This window comes from Triturus cristatus, chromosome 10 (genome assembly GCF_964204655.1).
Source record: "Triturus cristatus chromosome 10, aTriCri1.1, whole genome shotgun sequence".
Lineage (NCBI taxonomy): Eukaryota > Metazoa > Chordata > Amphibia > Caudata > Salamandridae > Triturus > Triturus cristatus.
This window is the reverse complement of record NC_140593.1, coordinates 160,826,126-160,847,881: the sequence shown is the minus strand read 5'-3', so window position 1 is coordinate 160,847,881 and position 21,756 is coordinate 160,826,126. Positions and strand designations below refer to the sequence as shown.

Sequence of the window (21,756 nt, the reverse complement as noted above, 5' to 3'; positions counted from 1 at the left end):
GCCATCTCACTGAACTTGTCACGTACATTCGGGTTGTAAGATTCTTAGCCGTTTCCTTAGCAATCTCATCCGCAAATGCATTACCACGACCAACATCATCCGTCACTTTCCGATGTGCACTACATTTAACAATCGCCACTTGTTTAGGCAATGTAAGTGCATCCAAAAGATCATTCACGAGCTGCCCGTGTTGGATCTTCGTACCATGCGATGTCATAAATCCTCTTTCTCTCCACAGTCTTCCAAAACTGTGCGCAACGCCGAATGCGTACTGACTGTCGGTAAACACATTCACTCGCTTTCCCTTAGACAAAACACATGCCCTTGTCAATGCAATCAACTCTGCCGCTTGTGCTGAATTCTGATTCAATCTCGCAGTTTCCACGACTGTACTCAACGTCACTACAGCATACGCAGTTGTCACATCGCCATTCGGCAACTTGAAACAAGAACCATCAACATACAACGTACCATCGGGATCTGCCAATGGAGTGTTTTTCAGGTCCACACGACCCTTTGTTTCTTCCTCAGTTCGTAAATAACAATCATGTGGTGGTACATCATCTGATTCCATATTAATTGGCAACAATGTCGCCGGATTCAGTACATTACAACGCTTGATCTGTATATGACTTGCCAAAAGTGTCAGCTCATACCCAGACAACCTTGCACTCGTCAGATGTTGAGTTTTTGTACGATTCAAGAGTGTCAACTGCATGCGGAACCATCACTATGAGCATATTATCCATGACCAGACCTGCGGATTGTCGAATAGACGCCGCAGCTGCCGCCGTCGCCGTCGCCCTCAAGCAACTCGGCAACGCTCTAGCTACCGGGTCTAAGGTCGAGGAAAAATATGCACACGGGCGCTGCTTGCCACCAAATTGTTGCGTTAAAACACTCAACGCACAACCTTCCCTCTCGTGGACGTATAGTGTAAATGGCTTGCTGTAATCAGGAGTACCTAACACAGGAGCCGAACACAACGCATCACGAAGTTCAGAAAAACTTTTCTGACATTCCTCTGTCCATGGCAAAGGAGTCGAAACATCCTTGCACGTGAGAGCTATCAATGGCTTCGCTAACAGTGAAAAATTTGGAATCCACTGTCTGCAGTATGACGTGATACCTAGAAAGGCACGCACATCTCTCTGAGTCGTCGGCACAGTCATTCGAGCAATTGCTGCGATTCTTTCAGGGGTCAACCTTCGTCCCGCCTTTGACAATAAGTGACCTAGGTAGGTAACTTCTTGACGACAATATTGCAATTTAGAAGGTGACACCTTGTGATGTAAGTCACATAGATGCTGCAACAGTGACACAGTAGCAGTCTTGCAAATTTGTTCAGTGTCTGCAGCTACCAACAGATCGTCAACGTACTGAATCAAGGCCGCACCAGTTGGCAGCACGAATGCATCAAGTTGGCTCTTGAGAGCTTGGCTGTAGATCGATGGGCTCTCACAGTAGCCTTGAGGTGCACGTTTGAACCGGAAGCTACGACCACCTAATGAAAAACCGAACAAATCACGACTTTCCTCAGCAATCGGAATGCTAAAGAACGCATTCTTCAGATCGATTACCGAGAACCATGATGCAGAGGCTGGAATCAGAGTCAGTAAAGCTGTAATGTCGGGCACCACAGGAAACTGCGGGACAACAATTTTATTTACCTCCCGTAAGTCAATAACTAGACGGTACACGGGAGGCTTGGAGGGATCAGTTCGCTTCAGAATAGGCAACACAGGACTATTACACACGTTACCTCGTGTCTCCTCAATAACATCTTTATCGATCAAATCATAGATGATCGCTAATAGTGCCCGTTCACCATCAAGGGAGATACGATACTGGGGTATGCGCGGTAATCGCGCATCAACTTTCAATTGAACAACATAAGGTGGTATATCCAGCAGGCCCACATCATTGGGACCTGTCGCCCACAAAGAAGCCGGAAGAGAACTCCATTCCGGTGGGAGCTTATCGATCGACAGATACATAGGGGAAATCACACTCTGACCCAATGTAAGCTCCACTCCCGTAGGAGAGCAGTACAAAGTCGCATGTAACCTTTTCAACAAATCCAAGCCCAAAAGATTCTCACCACAACCAGTAGTCAAAATCAAAGGAGCTTCTAACTCATGAGACCCAATCGTAAGGGGCTAGAAACTGGATTGCTAACGGGGGCGCCAGAGAATCCAACGGAAACATTCGTTAAGCCAGACAAAGGCGCGCCAGGGAGTTTCGAATGCATGATGGAACTTTTTGCTGCACCAGTGTCCAACAGAAAAGGCTCAACGACGCCCAATGTGGCAACTGCGACATAAGGCCCTCTCTGATCAACCGGAACTGATACTTCTCCCTTCCTTTGTCTATGGCTGTCCTAGTAGATACCGTCCGTATCAACATCACGCTCGACATAATAGTCGTCCACATGATACTGTGCAAATCTACCAGACGAGAGATCGCGTCGATCGAAACAATTCTGCGAGTCTGAGGAAGTGGCAAGACGCTCGGCCTGATTCTGAGTAACACCGCGACCTCTACCACGTGAAGCTTGTTGAGGACCACTACGACCTCCTCGAGCCGACACACCATTGTTCCTATCACGTAGAACTGGACAATTAAACTTCAAATGGCCCTTACCTCGACAATATGCACATTGATTATATCCCAACACAAAGCGAGGTGCGGGAGAGTCATTGCGCACCTGCGATCTGGAAAACTGCGATTGTGATCGATTTGGCTGTTGCGAGTCATTGAAATTTTAGCGCGGAGGATACGCTTGCTGCATTAAGACCTTAGTTTTAAGATCCTTCGTTTTCTTATCTGCACGTTCACTTTCTTCCTTTTCTCTGTTTTCGTAATATTGGGCCGTAGCCAATATTTGAGCAGTGGTAGAAACAGCCCACGAACTCTCAGAATTCTTCAACTTGTTGCTGAGTTCGAGCAACAAGTTCGATACAAATTTATCAACGAACAACCGCTGACCACCCTCCGAACTCATGTCCTGACCACTATGATCAACAAATGCTTCCTCAAATCTCGTAAAGAAATCGGAGACTCTCTCATCCCTCTCTTGCTTACACGCGGACAATTTGTCCCAATTGACGCGCATTGCTGGCATAAGCGTTTTCATAAGAGTAATTATCCTCTGGGGCAAATCCACAATAAGCTGTTCAGGTTTAGCCCCACCAACTTGCTGGGCGTCTGCCGCTGTAAGAGCAGCCCAGTCACCGCCTAACTCAGCCGCGTGATTCTCGTGACGAATTTTCACCCAGATCGGCTGAGGCACTACATTGCCAAACAACATGTCAATATCAGCAAGATTCATAACAGTAGCATCCACTAGTTGGGACAACTCCTTATAATAACCTGCAGGATTTTTACGGGGATCGGGCAAAGTTTGCTTCACCTGCAAAACTTCCGATCGCTTCCAAGGGAGGTGTATCCACACTCTCTGAAAACGTCCTGGGACAGCAGGATTAGCATTAGGATCACCTGGCATCCACACTGGGGGAACTTCCCGCATAGGATACTGACCAGGTTTTGCCATCCACTCTTCAGTCTCGTCTTTAAACAATGCTCGAGGTTGCACTGTACATCGAAAGGATAACAGGCGTTCTAGAGCATCTCGAACCTTATCACCTACAATCACACCAGTTGTAAATTGATGCTGGAGCTCAGAAACCTCAGACGGTACAATATCGACCACATCATGATCCCACTCTTCCTTCAACGATTTACACATTTCCTCAAACACGAATCGTTGCGTGGGTGCATTAAACTGGGAAAATGTTTCAAACACTATACGCGAAGTGTACTTAACAGGATTACGAATCCATTTACGTGCCATTTTTACCAACGATTCACGTTCCCTACCATCAGGAAGCTGGCTGCGCCTCTGGGCAACATCAGAAAGAGCCGATCCAAGTATTGGCCCAAAAAGCGGAGAATAAAGAGTAGCAACAGCATTCAGGAGACGGCTACGAACAGAAGAAGAAGAAGAAGGTACAGGAGCAGCAACAGTAGGAGTGGAGACAGTAGAAGTGGACGCGGCACCAGGAGTAGCGGGAACGACAGGCTGAGGAGGGGCTGGGAAAGGCGCAGTAGGAAGAAAAGCCGGTGAAGGAGGATGCACAATTTGCGGCACAAGAGGATTCGGGAGAGCGGGAGGAGCGACGGGCTGACCAGCAGCCGCCAAAACAGCAGGTTGAGGAATAGGAAGAATCATAGGACCCACAGTATCTGGAGCATAGGGAGGTGGTGATTTCAACAGATAAGATAGTAGCGAATCTTCTATCACTTCTTCTCCCGTCTTATCGGCATTAGACGGTAACACCGGATAACACTTATCCACCGCCATATGATGAAGTCGAGCACTAACTTCCTGCTCTTTCTCATCTTTGTCTCGCTGATACTTTTCAGCATTTCGCATCACCGTAATGACACCTTCTCTTTTATTTTTCTTACTCTGTTTGATTTCTTTCTGCTTGGCCTCTTTACGCCATAACCGGAAGGAATCAAACATGGCTGGCCTAGCCTTCTTTTTAAACAGTTTAGCTTCCAAATTATCTAAAACGGCAGTTTCGAAACTACCATGTGATGGCCAACTAAGAACACCATCATTTTTAGTGTAACAAACCCAATATTCGTTATATACGATAGGACCCACGCCATGGCGACTATAGAGCTCGTAAATTGGAGTTCCAACCGGAGGTATCGTACATGAATCCTCCAGCCGGGAATCCGTTCTGCAACATTTAAGAAACCCAAACAAAGTACTACGGCCAGGCATCGTGCACACTAACCGAGTTTACAAACTTCAAGGGCTATCGAATTATGATGTCCTCGCACAAAAATGCAAGACCCTTGGTTTTGGCAATTGCAATCGTCAAATAAAACTCAACAACTAAGAACCACAAATGCTATGGAACCATGCAAACAACAAAGGAACACTGGGAGCTACCCACAAATACTTAACTGAAAGAGCAATGGCGTCACCAGGAAGGCCCGTCTTTCGTCTCGCCGTACAAAGGACTACGCCAGGTGCCAAAACAGGTCGACAGTCAGGGCATCAGTCCGTCGCAGCCGTCAGGAGGCGGGGATCTTCGCGGGAAAGGACGTCGTGCCACTTATTTCGACAACTGGATCGATGAAGCGGGGTGCACCTTCCCTCGGAGATTTCACACGAAGTTCCTCACGATCGTCGGGCTTTGGACCAGTACCGCTGATGTCGCCCCACGTTGGGCGCCAACTGAAGGACTGGGTTATTCTGAGACCCAGCGGTGCCAGGGGACAACACCTGAAACCTTCGTGGGTTACCTGTTCTGGCGTACAAAACACAGACACGGGACACTTCCAGCGACGTCAGAGATCAGCGTTTATTTACTGCAGGGATACAGAAATCACAAGAAGTACACAACGTGTAGGTTCTCGGAGACTGCTTCAAATTGCAAAAGTGGATCGCTCCTTTTATACACGTTTTTGCCATTGCACAGTATGGCGAACAAAGGTTACAACTCAGTTCCCACAATAAACTTCAAAAGAGTCGTGTTCATGTTTCAGGAGGCCGGAACATAATTACAGCAGCATTGCCGGTTCCCAACTGTAAAAACATCTCTTCTCTGCAATAAAACACATTCCATTCTGACCGTAAACACATTAGGAGAGGGGACAAAAACAGATGCAAAGAAAGGACAAGGATGCACAACAGGTTAGAAAAGAGTGTTGGGAGTAATAACGGAAACTTGATAACAGGATCAAAGACCTCGTGTCCAATGCATGCATGACTGAAACAATAGACTAGCACGGCAAGATGAGCCTCGAGCGGGGCCATCTGCCTTCGCCGTGTCATTTCCCTTATCGTAAAAGTCACCCTCAAAGAAACACGTGTCCCTCGTGTAAGCTTGGGAGTCCCAGGGTCACGGAGCGGACAAAGTCCGTTCGCTGGCTACTTGAGGGCAAGAAACAAAATGGATGCCGTATCTAAAATGGAACCCGAGGGTTCGGATGAACAAACCCAAAAATGAGACGAACCATACGTGGTTGCATAGCGAAACTGCGTACACCCACTATACTCGTCATTTGCGGTTCGTAGACACCAAACTCATCCATATTCGTCACCACTCAAAAAGTGTTGTTCCGTCTCACACGGAACCTCAGGGGATTGAATGATTAAAGTCACCTCTAGTCTGCTGGGATGTTTCGTACACAGGAACAGTTTAAAGGCAGATGTAAGACCACCCTCTTGGACATATTTTGATATTTTCATTCAAGAAACAAAGTGCATGAAACGAAAAACAAGGTTCCTTATGGAGCCGCAAGGGTTCAAGCCTTTGACACCGCTATATAGATCCACAGACTTCACTGGATGGATGTCTAGGTTGTATACCATAGCTTCTGCTTCGAAAATAGTGAGGATGATATACGATAGACAGGCCTGGAAATGAGATGCTGTACACAGATTGAAACAATATCTATGAATTTTAGACACAACCCTCTTTGCTTTAAATTCTTACACAGTGCATATTTCACTCCAGAGAAACAACGCAGAATTGATTCTTCTAGACACAAAACTGCCCAAGTTGCGGAGAGCTCATGCAGGGTTTCAACATCTAGCCTCGTCATGTTCCCTGATCTCAGCCTACTAGTATGAAAGTATTTAAATCTTTTCCAACGTTCTAGGGAGTTCAATTGAGCTCAAATCAGTAAGTGGTATTCTTGGAGATGTAAATCCCCTTCCATGTGGAATTAGACGCTTTGTGGCATCGGTGTTTCATTTGGCAAAACCTAGAGTTGCTATACATTGGTGCAGATTTACTACGCATAAAAGAGGGACTTCATCAAGTATATAGTTGTGTGTAATGACAGAGCGGAGCTGTATGGTTTACTACTGAGCGTACATTCAAACCCAAGGATAGTTGGAAGCCATTAAAATAATATCTTGCTGTGACCAACCCTAATGAACCACTGAACCTACAATGATTGAACCAGCACTTTCAAAGGAATTACCAATCAATCTGCCTCTAACAATGGGCATGCTTTAACTGATGTGGTCTAAAAGCAAATTTAATTCACCTGTCTAAGGTCTATCTCCTACTATAATTTAATCTCATGATTTGAACAAAGAGTATTGATCTAGTTTAAGGTCTTTAAAATGTATGAAGAATTAATAGAGTAAGAAATAGGTTAAGAAACAGAAGCCTTAAATCTTATCGGAACATGAAATTGGTTGTGGCCTATTTGCATGCTTCCTCCACACCATCTTGGCTCCCTTACCTTGGGCTCGAGACTGCTAGTGCTACACTGAGGATCAAGAGTTCTTGCAGTAAGCTGTCTTAAGTTATTGGGGCAATCGCATGTGCTAGCTCTGATAGTCAGCTGTGGAGAGCTCTGAGCAATCGTGCTCATCACGGTGCCCATCTGCTACTCTCTTGTGCTTGCCACGGGCAGAGGAGGATAATAGTCCTTTCATTAATTCACTTTGGCTCACTGCAACAGTGCAAGGACTTTTATTGAATGGAGAGGAAAGAGTTCATGATACTGTTATTGTGACCATGGAAAAAGTAAAAGAGGGGCGTAAAGTGGAAGTGAACTGCATCGTCTATCTCCCGTACACTGTGCAAAGTGCGAGTGCTCCACATGTACCAGGGCTGAACACTGGCAGGCCCGACACAAGTAAACCACAGGTTGGGCCACAAATGACATCCGAGGAGCTCTTTCTAAATGTGTTCTGAAGATATTAAGCCTTGGTTGTGAGAACTTCACCTTAGTGCCACTTTCTTGCCACCCCTGAAATTATTTTATATTTTTTGTATGTGTAGAATGATAGTTCCTTAAATCAAACTGAGCAGGTTAATACCTGCCCGATACAAACTAATATGGGGACATAAGAACTATATTGGGGAGGGAGGGAGAGGTGGAGGGAGAGAGAGATGGAGGGAGGGAGGGAGGGAGAGAGAGAGAATTTACTATCCAATTTAATTTAAAGGAGGCAGGGATTTCTCTTGCTGGGCCAGTGGCTGGAGGGGGTAGGCATGCTCCTTGTTGAGGTGCATCTTTAGCTCCTTTCTGGAGTGCATTTAGGGAGCATACAATGTGTAGAGGGATATTATTCCAGATCTTTGGGTCAATTCTTTCACTGTTTTTTGGCTTATTTTCAATTTTTATTTTTAAGCCTAGCTTTGTTAGGACTCCTTGAATTACTTTGTAAGTCTGCAGTGTTTTAATGTTTCTTCCAACTATTGTGGTACACCTACTCTTTCTATTTTGTATGTGATCCAGCTGGTTTGGAAAATGAGCAGGAAGCAAGTGCATTATTGGAGTGACAGAACTCCTATAATTTCAGACTTTTGCATGATGCTTTGGTGTTTAAGATGCTTTCCAAATGTGCCAATCTGCATTTGCATTCAGAATATTTCTGATTGGTGCCTATTTATTTTGGGCAATATTTGCAATCTAGTTGATGGCAGCACAAAGCAGCAAGTTGTAAATCTTCCCCTGCACAAAGTGTCATTGAGATTGGACACAGTTTTGGTATTAGGCAAGCATGTATATTTGCATTTAAGATGAGGTTCGGTGAGACAGAAACTTGGAGAAAATGTAAACCGAGTGCTCCTGCCGAGGCACATTTAGTTGAGCAAGTTAATCGTCAGTGAATAGCAATCTTTACTTGCTTCTGTTCCAGATGCATGCAGCCTGCATCAAAGAATTGAATTAAGGGTCTCCATTCAAATTCAAACCAATTTTTAAGTTGCAAAAGCAGTCATACTACAGCAGAGCTACTGTAGGAAGTTGGCCTTTGCTGCATGGTCAACCTCTATTTTCCTTATTTAATGGTGCAATCAGTTTTTCTTTTAACATAACTTTAGTGGAAAAGTAACTGTTCGAGGCATATGAGCTGCAGATTGTACACTTAGCATAGATCGCCATCTGGTGTTGGGCCCGGATGTTTGCAGTTTGTTTTTGTTCTTTGGACAGTCTTTGGAAGTCACGAGTTCGGTGACTCCTTCTTCGGTCCGTACTGCGCATGGGCTTCGGCTCCATCCTCAGATTGTTTTTTTCCGCCATCGGGCTCGGATGTGATACTTCGTGCTCCGGCTTCGAACTTCTACGGTTCCAGCCTCGACGGAAAATCCTCGTTCTTAGAGTTTCTTCATCTATCTTCATCTCTCGAAGCGGCACTTTTCTCCATTCCGCACATCGGCACCGGCCCTCGGGCCCTCCTCGACTCCGGTCCCGGCCGATGGAAAGGACTCCGTTCAAAAAGTGCCTGAAATGTGGGTCTAAATTTCCCCACACCGACCTCCATCAGGTGTGTAACCTTTGCCTCTCTCCAGAACACGAGGCTAGAGACTGCCCCGCCTGTAAGTCTTTTTGATCGAAAAAGACCATCCGGGATCGAAGAGCTCGACGCACCATGGCGCACTCATCGACCGCAGCTCCACCGGACATCTTCGGAGACGACGCCGGAGCTTCGGGGCAACTACACACCGAGCAGGAGGAAGACGTCGTCAGCGCTTCCGAGGCCGACGACTCCGACGTGGAGGACATCACACCGGCGCAGGGGGTCGTGAGTACTGTACCCCCTCCCACCCCTGCGCCCAAAACCAAAGAGACTCCGGTTACGCCCTCGCCTGCAGGCCTGGGTAAAACAAAGCACACAGCTTCTATCACCCCACCTTCGGGCCCGGTGTCGAAGCCTCATAAGTCTCAAGGCAGCTCGGGCTCGAGCCAGCCGACGCCTGGTGCCGAAAAACACCGTCCGGCACCGAAGAAAGTGATACCCAGCTCGACTCCGAAGCCACCGGTGCCGAAGCCTGGACTCTCGGTGCCGACAAAACACAAACACAAATCTGTCGGCACCGACGCTCCGGCGCCGAAAACTACTTCGACGCCGAAAAAACCGGAGGTTCCAAAAAAACATGGTGCAGAGAAACCATCGAAATCCTCGGCTCCGAAAACATCGGCGCCAGCGGACGATTCGGTGCCACTGGACCTCTTTACACCAGACCCTTTGCAAAAGACTCTATTTAAGGATCCAAAGACTGGGCTATTGACTTTAGTTGTCAAGAAAAGACGTCTTGACACACCGGCTCCTCCTCCACCGCCCAAGCGGAAGGACTCTGCTACTTCTCCTCTCAGAGTGCCCTCCCCACTACCTCCTCCTCCCCCTCCTCCACCTCCTCCACCCCCTCCCCCTCCCAGGTCTCCGCCACCCTTGCCTCATTATTCCCCGACCCCGTCCCCAGATCCGGATTACGGGGATCCAGATTATGACCCGGCGGATGCCCCAATGGACCCCACTCCACCGGGGACCCCAGACCCATGGGAAGACTACCAAAACCCTGACATACCGGATGTGCCTTAGGACGACCTATACCCATCCAGGCCGTCTCCCCCAGAGGACTCCTTAGGGTTTCACCACTTAGTGCAGAGAGCAGCACACTACCATGGGGTGGAAATGCATAGTGAACCAGTGGAAGACGACTTCCTACTGGATACATTTGACATTCAGGACAAGTCCACAGCTATCTTGCCCATGCTTAAAGGTGTCACCAAGCATGCTGCAGAGGTGTTCAAAGACCCTGTCAGGGCCAGGGTATTGAACCCTAGAATAGAAAAAAAGTATAAGGCGGCACCCACAGACCCTACATACATTAAGGGCCCTGCTCCCTTAGATTCCCTAGTTGTGTCCACAGCTAGAAAGCGGGCTAACTCCCAGTCCTCAGGAGAGGCCCCGCCGCCCGATAAGGAATCCAAACTTCTAGACGCGTCTGGCAAACGCACCGCCTCCCAAGCTGCAAACATCTGGCGCATTGCAAATACACAAGCGCTACTTGCGCGCTATGACAGAGCACACTACGATGAGCTTGAGGCTCTTATACAGCACCTCCCCGAAAAACACAAACGCAAGGCTCATGACCTGATACAGGAGGGTAAACTAATTACTAACACCTCCATTAAGTGTGCCCTCGATGCAGCTGACACTGCTTCTAGAGCCATAAATACTAGTGTCCTGCTTCGTCGTCATGCCTTGCTCAGGATCTCAGGGTTCAAGCCTGAAGTCCAGGCGTCCATACTAAATCACCCCTTTGACCAACAAACTCTCTTCGGGCCAAAGGTGGACGAAGCATTAGAAAAAATGAAAAAGGACACAGACACAGCAAAGTCTATGGGGGCACTACAATCACAGACCCCTAAACGCTCCTTTCGACGCTCATCCTTTCGTAGCACAGGCAGAGGCTACTCCACCGATAGCGCCTCTACCTCCTACAAGTCCCCTCCTCAAAATACCTTTTCAAAGGGCTACCAAAGGGGTGGTTACAGAGGCAACAACAATAAGGGCAGGGGCAAAACTAACACCACCCGTTCTGCCACCCCACCCACACAATGACTTCCCTTCGCTCCCCCCAGACCATCCCACTCCGGTCGGGGGCAGACTACAAAACTTTATCCACGCATGGGAATCCATAACATCGGACAAATGGGTGACCCAAATTATTCGGTCAGGGTACTGTCTCGAGCTAACATCTACCCCACCCAATATCCCACCAAGGCACCGTCCAATGTCTCAAGAACATTCCACACTGCTCAAACAGGAGGTGCTCTCCCTCTTCCAAAAACACGCTATAGAGCAGGTCCCCGTCAATCAGCAAAATCTAGGGGTCTACTCTCTGTATTTCTTAATACCGAAGAAAGACGGGACCCTGAGGCCCATTCTGGACCTCCGGCCTCTAAATGCGTACATACATTCAGACCATTTCCACATGGTCACCCTGCAACAAGTCCTCCCGCTCCTCTGTCAGGGAGACTTTCTCACTACCTTGGATCTGAAAGACGCATACTTTCATATTCCAATACACCCTTCTCACAGGAAGTACCTCAGGTTTGTGGTGGACGGTCAACATTACCAGTTCACAGTTCTCCCCTTCGGGGTCACCACCGCACCACGGGTGTTTACCAAATGCCTAGCAGTTGTAGCAGCACACCTCAGACGTCAACATATTCACGTTTTCCCTTACTTAGACGACTGGCTCATAAAGGCCGCGTCCTACAACCAATGTGTGCATCATACCAACAGCACCATTCAACTGCTCCACCAGCTAGGCTTCACGGTGAACTACCAAAAGTCCCACCTCCTACCATCTCACACAAAGCAATATCTCGGGGCCACCATAGATACCTCCAAAGGTATTGCCTATCCAAACTCAGCCAGAATCGCAAGCATACAAGCCTTGCGCCAAACGTTCCTTCCTCAACACTCTCTTCCAGCAAGAGTGTTTATGAAGCTCATAGGGATGATGGCATCTTGCATTTTCATAGTGCCCCATGCCAGACTCCACATGCGTCCACTCCAAGAGTGCCTAGCGCGACAGTGGAACCAGGCCCAGGGACAGCTGACGGATCTGGTGTTGGTGGACGGCCGCACCCATCACTCTCTGCAGTGGTGGAACACCACAAACCTTTCCAAAGGGCAGCCGTTCCTGGACCCGGTTCCTCAGATGATTCTAACAGCGGACGCATCGCTCTCCGGCTGGGGAGCGCACCTCTTACACCTCACAATGCAAGGTCTATGGACGCCACAGCAAAAGTCGCTCCACATCAACCATCTGGAGCTCTTGGCGATCTTTCTAGCCCTAAAATCTTTTCAAAAACAGATTTCAGCCAAAGCAGTCCTCATTCGCACAGACAATATGACTGCAATGTATTATATTCAAAAACAGGGGGGGACACACTCTCCCCAGCTCTCCCGCTTAGCCCAGAGCATATGGAGATGGGCAATTCCTCAAAACATCTTTCTCCTGGCACAGCACGTTCCAGGCGTACAAAACACCATGGTAGATCTGCTCAGCAGACAAACGCAACAACTGCACGAATGGGAACTGCATCCACAAGTTCTTCGCCCATTCTTCCAACAGTGGTGGCATCCTCAGATAGACCTGTTCGCCACCCACGAAAACAAAAAATGCCCAAGCTTCGCCGCCAGATACCCACACCCATTGTCCAAAGGCAATGCGATATGGATGAACTGGTCAGGCAAATTTGCATACGCCTTTCCACCTCTCCCGCTAATTCCATTAGTGGTAAGGAAGCTACAACAGCACTCCCTCACACTCATTCTGGTAGCTCCAACATGGGCCAGGCAACCGTGGTACACCACACTACTACAGCTCTCGGTGGTACCACATCAAAAACTGCACCTGTCCCCGTGCCTCCTAACTCAGAACCATGGAGAAATCAGGCACCCGGACCCAGCTCAGCTCAACCTTGCGATCTGGCTCCTGAAATCTTAGAATTTGGGTACCTTAACCTTCCCCCTGATTGCATGAACATTATCAAGGAAGCCAGACGTCCTACCACTCGAGCATGCTATGCCGCAAAGTGGAAGAGATTTGTAGTTTACTGCCGTAACAATACAATCAACCCTTTAGATGCATCCATACAGCACATCATATGCTATCTGCTCCATCTTCACAGGTGTAACCTGGCATATTCATCCATACGCCTACACCTAGCAGCGATTGCTGCTTATCTACAGAACAGACAGCATTTATCACTGTTCAGAGTGCCCGCTATTAAAGCCTTTATGGAAGGCCTTAAACGAGTAATAACTCCCAGGGCACCACCTTCCCCTGTATGGAATCTAAATTTAGTTCTTACACGGCTAATGGGTCCACCCTTCGAACCAATGCATAAATGTGAGCTACAGTTCCTCACCTGGAAAACAGCTTTCCGCGTAGCTATCACTTCCCTTAGAAGGGTTGGTGAAATACAAGCGTTCACTATACAGGAACCCTTCCTACAAATACATCACAGCAAGGTCATACTTCGTACAAATCCGAAGTTTCTGCCCAAGGTCATTTCCCCCTTCCATCTCAATCAATCGGTGGAATTACCTGTCTTTTTCTCGCAACCTCAATCTGTTGCGGAAAGGGCCTTACACACACTTGATGTTAAGAGGGCTTTACTGTACTACATACAAAGAACGCAACCTTTCAGGAAGACTAAACAATTGTTTGTTTCCTTCTCTCCACCACATAAAGGCAACCCCATCTCTAAATCAGGGATAGCTAGGTGGATTGTAAAGTGCATACAAATTTGCTATCAAAAGGCAAAAAGAACATTATCTGTTCCACCTAAAGCCCACTCTACTAGAAAGTTAGGGGCTTCTATGGCTTTTCTAGGGAACATACCCTTAGATGACATCTGCAAAGCAGCCACATGGTCAACACCGCACACCTTCACAAAACATTACTGTGTAGACGTGCATTCCAAGCAGCAAGCTAGTGTGGGCCAGGCTGTACTAAAGACACTTTTTCAAACCGCTGCAACGGATACCGGTGGTCGCCGCTAAGGTTGGGTACTGCTATATAATCTATGCTAAGTGTACAATCTGCAGCTCATATGCCTCGAACGAAATATGCTACTTACCAGTATGCATCTGTTCTTGGCATGTAGAGCTGCAGAGTTGTACACGCCCACCCGCCTCCCCGGCTACCTGTATCCGTTCCAGTCCATCTTATTTAGATACAACACACATGGGTTTCTCACTGTTATTACTACGCTCCATCATTTCCCTGTTGGCGAAAAACAATCTGAGGATGGAGCCGAAGCCCATGCGCAGTACGGACCAAAGGAGGAGTCACCGAACTCGTGACTTCCAAAGACTGTCCAAAGAACAAAAACAAACTGCAAACATCCGGGCCCAACACCAGATGGCGATCTATGCTAAGTGTACAACTCTGCAGCTCTACATGCCAAGAACAGATGCATACTGGTAAGTAGCATATTCCATTTTGTGCTCGTTTAGTCAAAACTGATTTCGAAACATCTCCCCTCTAGAGCCTGAATTCACATTCTTTGTTGGAGGTAACCACTGTACTCTCCAGAGGACAATAGCCTGGCCTTTGCACTCAGGGTGTTGTCAACAGCTGGCCCCTCAGCATGGATTAGCTATATAGGAGGGGTACAGAAAGAGTTGGCAGAACAAAGGTTCTGGGCAAATCACTTAATCTCCCCGTGCCCAACAAAAATGAATGTGTGTCCTCATGTAATGCAACTGGTGCTATGTAAAGCGCTCTGATACCAGATACCGGGTCAAGTTCGCGCTATATAAAACTCCGTAAAAAAAAAAAAGGACCGCTTTGACTCTCCCTCGTTTGACTTGGAGAGTTCAAATGGTGCTGACAGGATGCGTTTTCATTCATTCCCATGGCAATCGTAAACTTTTAGGCACCACAAGCATATTTAACCCTGACCAGGAGGTTACCTCAGCCAATTTGGGAAGTATTTTAGGGACAGCCAGCCATCCTCCTGGTGAATGAAGAGATTAGCCATTTTGGATTTAAGGCTTCTGGGAACTTTTACAGTAAAGTAAAGAAGAAACACTACAAAAGGAGGTGGCCATGGCACAAGAATGGATTGGGTGAGGAGCTGTTTTCAGTCACTGGCTAGTATAAGACTGGCACCTCAACACCACCTCCTCAGAACATTGTTGGTCCTGGGAGGGCTAATCATGAAGAAGGCCCTACTGGGAGAACAAAGACTGAAGGACTCATGATGGCTGCTGGCACCTATGGACGAACTGCTCTCAAATTTCCTCCTATTTACTTTATTTATTTGCAGATTTATATAGCGCGAACTCGACACGAAGGTATTGGAGCGCTTTACATGAGCACTGGTTACGTTACACAAGGACACATTCGGCACGGGGAGATTAAGTGATTTGCCCAGAATCACTGGATATGGGCGCGACCTCAAGGCTCGAACCTTGGCTTCCAGCACCAAAGTCGTCAATCTAGCCGACGGACCACATCCTCTCCGCTACTTGCTCCAGGGGCACTTAAAGCAGGACTCATCCGGACTTCAGAGAGGCCTAGCTGACTATAGAGGACTGGACCCTGCAGGAGCCTAGTTGCTAAAGTACAGTTTAACATTATTTTCTACCTCCGGTGGATACGCAGAGATTTTTTTTTACCGAGCTTGAAAGCAGTTTGGAGGGTGCCTTCAGTAAAGGTATCTCACCTTGTGGAGCTGTGTCCTCCCCAAGAATGAGGGTGGCCAGTGTTCAGTCCAGGGCTATAGGATGCGGTGCCCCATTTTCGAGATTTATACGGACTGTGTAAGCAAACTCTCAGTAGACAAATTGTGTTACAATACTTTGATCACACTATCCTGACCCTGCCTGTCCCTATTGTGGACCCTCCATAGGTCTAAACTATTTAATTTAATTCATAGACTTTACTGCACATGTTATCAAATATATTGTCTGACGCTAATTGCAGCAGACCGTTGCTGTAGTTTTGGTGAACAGAAAAATGGAGCTGTGCAAACAGTAGTTGGAATCGGTTAAAGTAGTTCATGATCGAATAAGTCTATCCTTAGTTTGTGGGCTATTTGAAAACTTATTTGGGAAAATATCCATACCAAGAAGTGGCTTAAATGGGCAATTATTTCAGCAAAATGACAAAATGGTGCTCCATTATTTTGAATTGGATTTTTTCTTACTTCACAATTACACTAGATTACCTCATTATTGGCTAGTGCGAGTAGAAATATGGTTAAAGAACAAAGTATTTTAAATAAGCTTATGAAACCATTCGGATGAACATTAGACTTGAAAGGAGAGAATCTGTATTCTGTCACAGACATTGGGATGAAGATTAGACTTGAAAGGAGAGAATCTGTATTCTTCCACAGGCATCTGATAAGGTACTAGTGATGTGCTTGGTTTAGTGATATCAAATAACCCAAACAAGTTGAAAGTGAAATTAAAAGTGGCAATCGGGTGAATGCGGTCACAATATATCTCAAACCCAAGTTGACGTTATCAAACAGAGCAACCTTCTTAATTAGCTATTTTTGGGTGTCTATAGTATGTAACACTGGACAACGAAATATCGTTTTTTCCTGCACTCTATGGTCCCTCTGAACTAAAAGTGTTGCTTGTTTAAAAAATGTTCTTCCTGATCAGTAAAACGGGTCTGACATTTTTAGTTTTATTTCTTTAGCTTAAGTGTTCAGAGAGAGAGAGAGAAGGCTTTGCTGTATACATGTGCTGAGCAGCAGGCTCAGTGTGCTATTGAACCACGTCAGCATATACACATTGTGCAAATAGTTATATATGAAGGTATTCTTATTTAGGAAATGGGGTGCGTCTGCAAGCATTGAAGAGTCCCTTAAAAATATTGCATCTACATTGGTCAAAAGACTTTTCCTTCACAAAAATGCCGAAATGTTACCCAGACCCTTTCTCGCAATTTGATCAGGAAGGGCAACAGTGGATGACGATTTTATCTAAATTATCAGTTCAGTTTCCTTGATGGTCAGCCCAAGCAAGGTTGATGGGACGGTGGGTTTCCATTTCTCTGCCCTATTCTTCTCACTAATGTAAATGTTTATAATTGGTAATTTCTTCAAAGCTGCTAACAAAACGTCCATATAAACTGGCATGCTAGTTGCCCACAACCCATTTAACATATGATGTTTGAGCAACAGTTCCAATGAACAAAAGAGATGGCTTCGACAATCTGGCAGCTAGTAGTGGTCTCCTGGTAAATTACAAACCGAGAAAAAAAGACGGTGGCTCATGAGCCTGTCTATTCTTATGGAAGGTTTGCTTGCCTTATTCTAAATGATGACTGACATTTCAATGACAAAGAGTGGAAGTTCAGGCTCCATTTATTTTAATATTTCTGTTTTTATGTTCCAGGTGGAGTCACGAGGATGACTGTATCACTGGTGGTAATCATGTTTGAACTGACTGGGGGGTTGGAGTACATTGTGCCTCTTATGGCAGCTGCAATGACTAGCAAGTGGGTAGCAGATGCCATTGGGCGAGAGGGTATCTATGATGCCCATATCCGGCTGAACGGTTACCCTTTCCTGGAAGCAAAGGAAGAGTTCAGCCACAAGACTTTAGCAATGGACGTGATGAGGCCACGGCGGAACGACCTTGTGCTGACTGCCCTTATTCAGGACTCCATGACAGTGGAGCAAGTGGAAGCCATCCTCGCTGAAACGCCTTACAGCGGTTATCCAGTAGTTGTGTCACAAGCATCTCAGAGACTCATTGGGTTCGTCCTTCGGAGGGATCTCATCATCTCTATTGGTAAGCATGCCATTATTGTACCATTTAAACACCATGAACAGCAAGAAAAATATGTATCAATAAAACATAGTATAGGGAATGAAATTAATTATTTACATAATGTAAAAAGACATGCATTAAATGAGATGGTCAAGGTAGATTAATGGAATTGAGTTGCAACAAATCTTTCTACTAACCAGTGCTTAATTTGAGCCAGTGGTTTCCTGTGCTCATCATCGGCACTTAATTATCAACACAGGCACTTATGACAGCTGCCACATGGTGGAACTGTTTGTATAATTTAAAGATGAGAAGAACAGCAATTGTTTATTAATTCATTATATTTTAAAAACAACTAATACCTGCTGCCCAAGTTAATGTTACAGCTCTGGGGGCCTGGAATAGTCTGAATTGTGTAACTTGTAGCAGTGTGCTGTTAGTAGTTTTGTAGGTACTGTCACTGGAACCCTCAGCAGTGGCAATGGGCGTCGTGAGCGACAGAGGCCTCCTAACGAGAGCCCTGGCACTTCTGTTATTTTTTTTTTTTTTTATTTTTTTTTACAAATTAAGCACTATTACTAACCTCTGTGTTTATAGTTTGGGGTTCATAGAACATAGTGTGTCATACATGCTCTTTCTCATATTACTCTCTTTCTCATGCTGTTTCTGCACTTCAAATTATTCCAACAAGCAACAGTATTATGCATCTGCTGCCCTGTCTATAGAATGTGCATCTGTGAAGCCTTGAACATCTCAGTACACTTTTAAACAACTTCAACGCATTTCTGTAAAATAGTGTGAACACCCGTGCTTCAGCAGCCAAACCTGCAAGTGGAGCAACTCCGTTCCCTTGGACTCCAAAGGCGTCACCAATAACAAATGTTCCATCTGCATACAGGGAAGAAAACAGAAGAAAAATATCAAAATGACAATCCCATCACTACTCGGCCTCCTACTTCTTGAAAAATACAGAAGAACAACAACTCTTAGCCTGCTTCTCCTCTGACACCCATCTCTTTGCACTGCATCCAACAATTGTTATCCCTCAAACCCTGTTTCTCAAAGACTTTGCTGACCTTCTCAGGGTCCTCATGGTCCCCTACTATTAAGCTCTCTCACACTCCATCAAAGCCATTTTTTCTCATGGATTCATATCTCTGCAAATTCCTTACCTTATGTAGATCTTCAGTCACCAGACTGGACTGGGAAAATATTTTGACAATAGCACTCCAGCCCTGCCAAGTGATGCTACGCAGCTCTAACCATGTCCAGCATCCTGCCTTTGCGCAGTGGTGTTTGATCCTGTATTTCCATGCCTTACTGACCTATGTCTCGAGACATAGGTTAGTGTTTGCTCAATTTAATTTTACAGCAGATAAGGAAAAATGTCACTGCTTAAGGTCTTGGACTTTAAACTCTGTTGACTTTGTCAAAAGGAGATTTCTCTGTCAGCCAGGTGTAACTTTGTTCAGTGGCACTGTGAGCACACAACCTACATATGTGCATACCCGTCACACTTCGAGCATCAACTGCAACAGCAGCAAGGTGATGAATGGAATGCTTGAATTAATCTCAGACACTTGTAATCACTCTGGCTGGATTACAATCCATCGTTGGCTGCCTGATGAGCCCTGACTACGGCGAAACCGGTCCTGGGTTTCTTGTGTTCTGGTTCATGGAGGAGCAGGCCTGGCAGTTTGGGCTGGACTCTTCCCATTGGAGCAGGGTCTAATCTGATTTTGCATATGGCTGAGCCCAAACTGAGGTGTCATGGTGTACTGTAAGCGGGTTTGAAGGAGGACGCTAGACCTTGGGCTGCGGTATAGTATGGGTTTTATTGTCATATGCAGGTTTGGTACGTAAGGGTTAAACAAGTCCGGTTTCCTGGCAGGAGGGTCGTCTGGTCTCCGAGGTCCGAGTCTTGCTCGTGGGTGGGGCGGCGTTTACAGCTGGCTCGAGGAGCTCCGGTGCCGGTGCCCAAAAGGAAGAGAAAAGACTATCGTTAGTCTCAGGCCTCGTTCGGGCACAATCGTGAAGGAGGGGAAGTGAGGGAATACACACACCAGTGCAACAGTGACCCAGTCCGCGTCTCGTGTGGGGGGGGGGTGTTTTGTGAGGAAGGGGTATTACACACTATGTACACGGCGGCGAGTGGTGGCGTCTAGGGCCGCCCTCCCTTCTCCCGCCTCCCGACCCAGCCCGAGAAACGATCCCGTACCTGGGATAGCCACACTCTCCCTTGAGCGTGGCTCGGCGGAGCGTAGTTGCGGAGACCTCCTTGCTCCGGCTTTCCTTCCTCGGAATCGTTTCTGCTCCTTGCTGGTTCCTCCGTTCTCCCGTCGTCTGGCCGTCGCTCTCTTCCACCTTGGCTCTCGCTCTCCCGACTTCCTCCGGTGTCGTCACACACCCGGCTTCTTGTCTCCAGGTTATTTATTGGCCGCGGGCTGCCTAGGTCAGCACAGAGGGCGGTAGCAACTGGGAGGGTTTCCCAGTTAAAGCAACAGGCGTCCTCCTGGGAAGGGCCGGTGGTGGATGCAGCCCACGGATCGTCCTGGGGAGTACAAATCACAGGTTTTGTAATGTCGCGGTGTGCCCACCATACTCCCTCAACGCGGGGTTGTTCCCCGTGTTCCCCGTGACATGTACAAAATAACGATGGACTGGGATGCAGCCATGAGTAATCACCAATGGCTGATATTAAATCAAGCATTCCATCCCCCACTACTTTGTATACTGTATTGTATCAACCTGAAATTCAGGCACATTGAGGCAGATGATACAGAGGCTAACACTTCCTTACGATACAGATGCTGTACAAGATGCTATCCCTTATCCTTCTGTTCCCTGTTATGATGAAGTTTGTTTTACATAAGTGTTACATAACAGTGGAGGCGCTTGCTTGAGTTTCCCTTGGCGTTTACAGTCTCTAAATCCAGCATCCTTGCATAAATTCCACAGTTGTCTTCGTCTTCCTCCAAGCCTTTTCTGGTGGATTTACTGGTACCTCTGTTCCCTGCCTGGGAGAAGCCCTTTTCAGGCCTGGCAGTTCAGACTGATCATTCATCCCCATAGGCCCTCACTGTCCGATCCCAAGTTCTTATCAACTTTATCCTCTCTAGAGACTTAGCTAGTTTAAATATCTTTGGTTAAACTGAATCCTAAAGCATGCACTGCGTCACCAGCTGACTGTGCCTCGATTGTGGGAGAACGTAAAGGGTTCCCTTTGGGTAGCCTCGCTGTATAAACTTCTAAGCCCACGTGCCTCCTCGGACGGCACTTCCACACACCTTGCGTGAAATGGCAAAGTTGTTTCTGATCAGCCTTTCAGTTTAGATGTAGAAACATTTTAATTGGTGAGGAGTGATCTGGACGCTTCCTACCAAGTTCTTAGATGTGGCCTAGGCTCTGCTCACTCGATGGCCTCTCCTATGGCCCCAGTGAATACCTTCCACAGTCAACCCTGTAGGCATTTCTGTGGACCTTCAGACTGTCTTAATAGATATGCCTTTTAGTGGAGAGAAGATGTTGAGCAAGAAAACAGACTCGTTCTTGAAGCACTTCTAAAGGAGTTGCGCTACAGTACGCTTGCTGGTGCAGGCCTCCCTGACAAACCAGTTACACCAGCAGTAATGTCACTTTCAGGGCTTCTCATTGATCTGGAGCAC

At 46.8% G+C, this 21,756-nt stretch overlaps 1 protein-coding gene across 6 annotated transcripts in view; it reads left to right on the top strand.

The window, feature by feature from the left end:
* Positions 1–21,756, top strand: part of CLCN5 (Cl-/H+ antiporter 5) — a 365,957-nt gene that overhangs the window by 318,079 nt on the left and 26,122 nt on the right. For all 6 annotated transcript variants that reach the window (XM_085630720.1, XM_085630718.1, XM_085630719.1 and 3 more), the window contains one exon: positions 17,714–18,112. In XM_085630720.1, the coding sequence (XP_085486846.1) occupies positions 17,714–18,112 (399 nt within the window). The remainder of the gene's footprint in view (positions 1–17,713; positions 18,113–21,756) is intronic.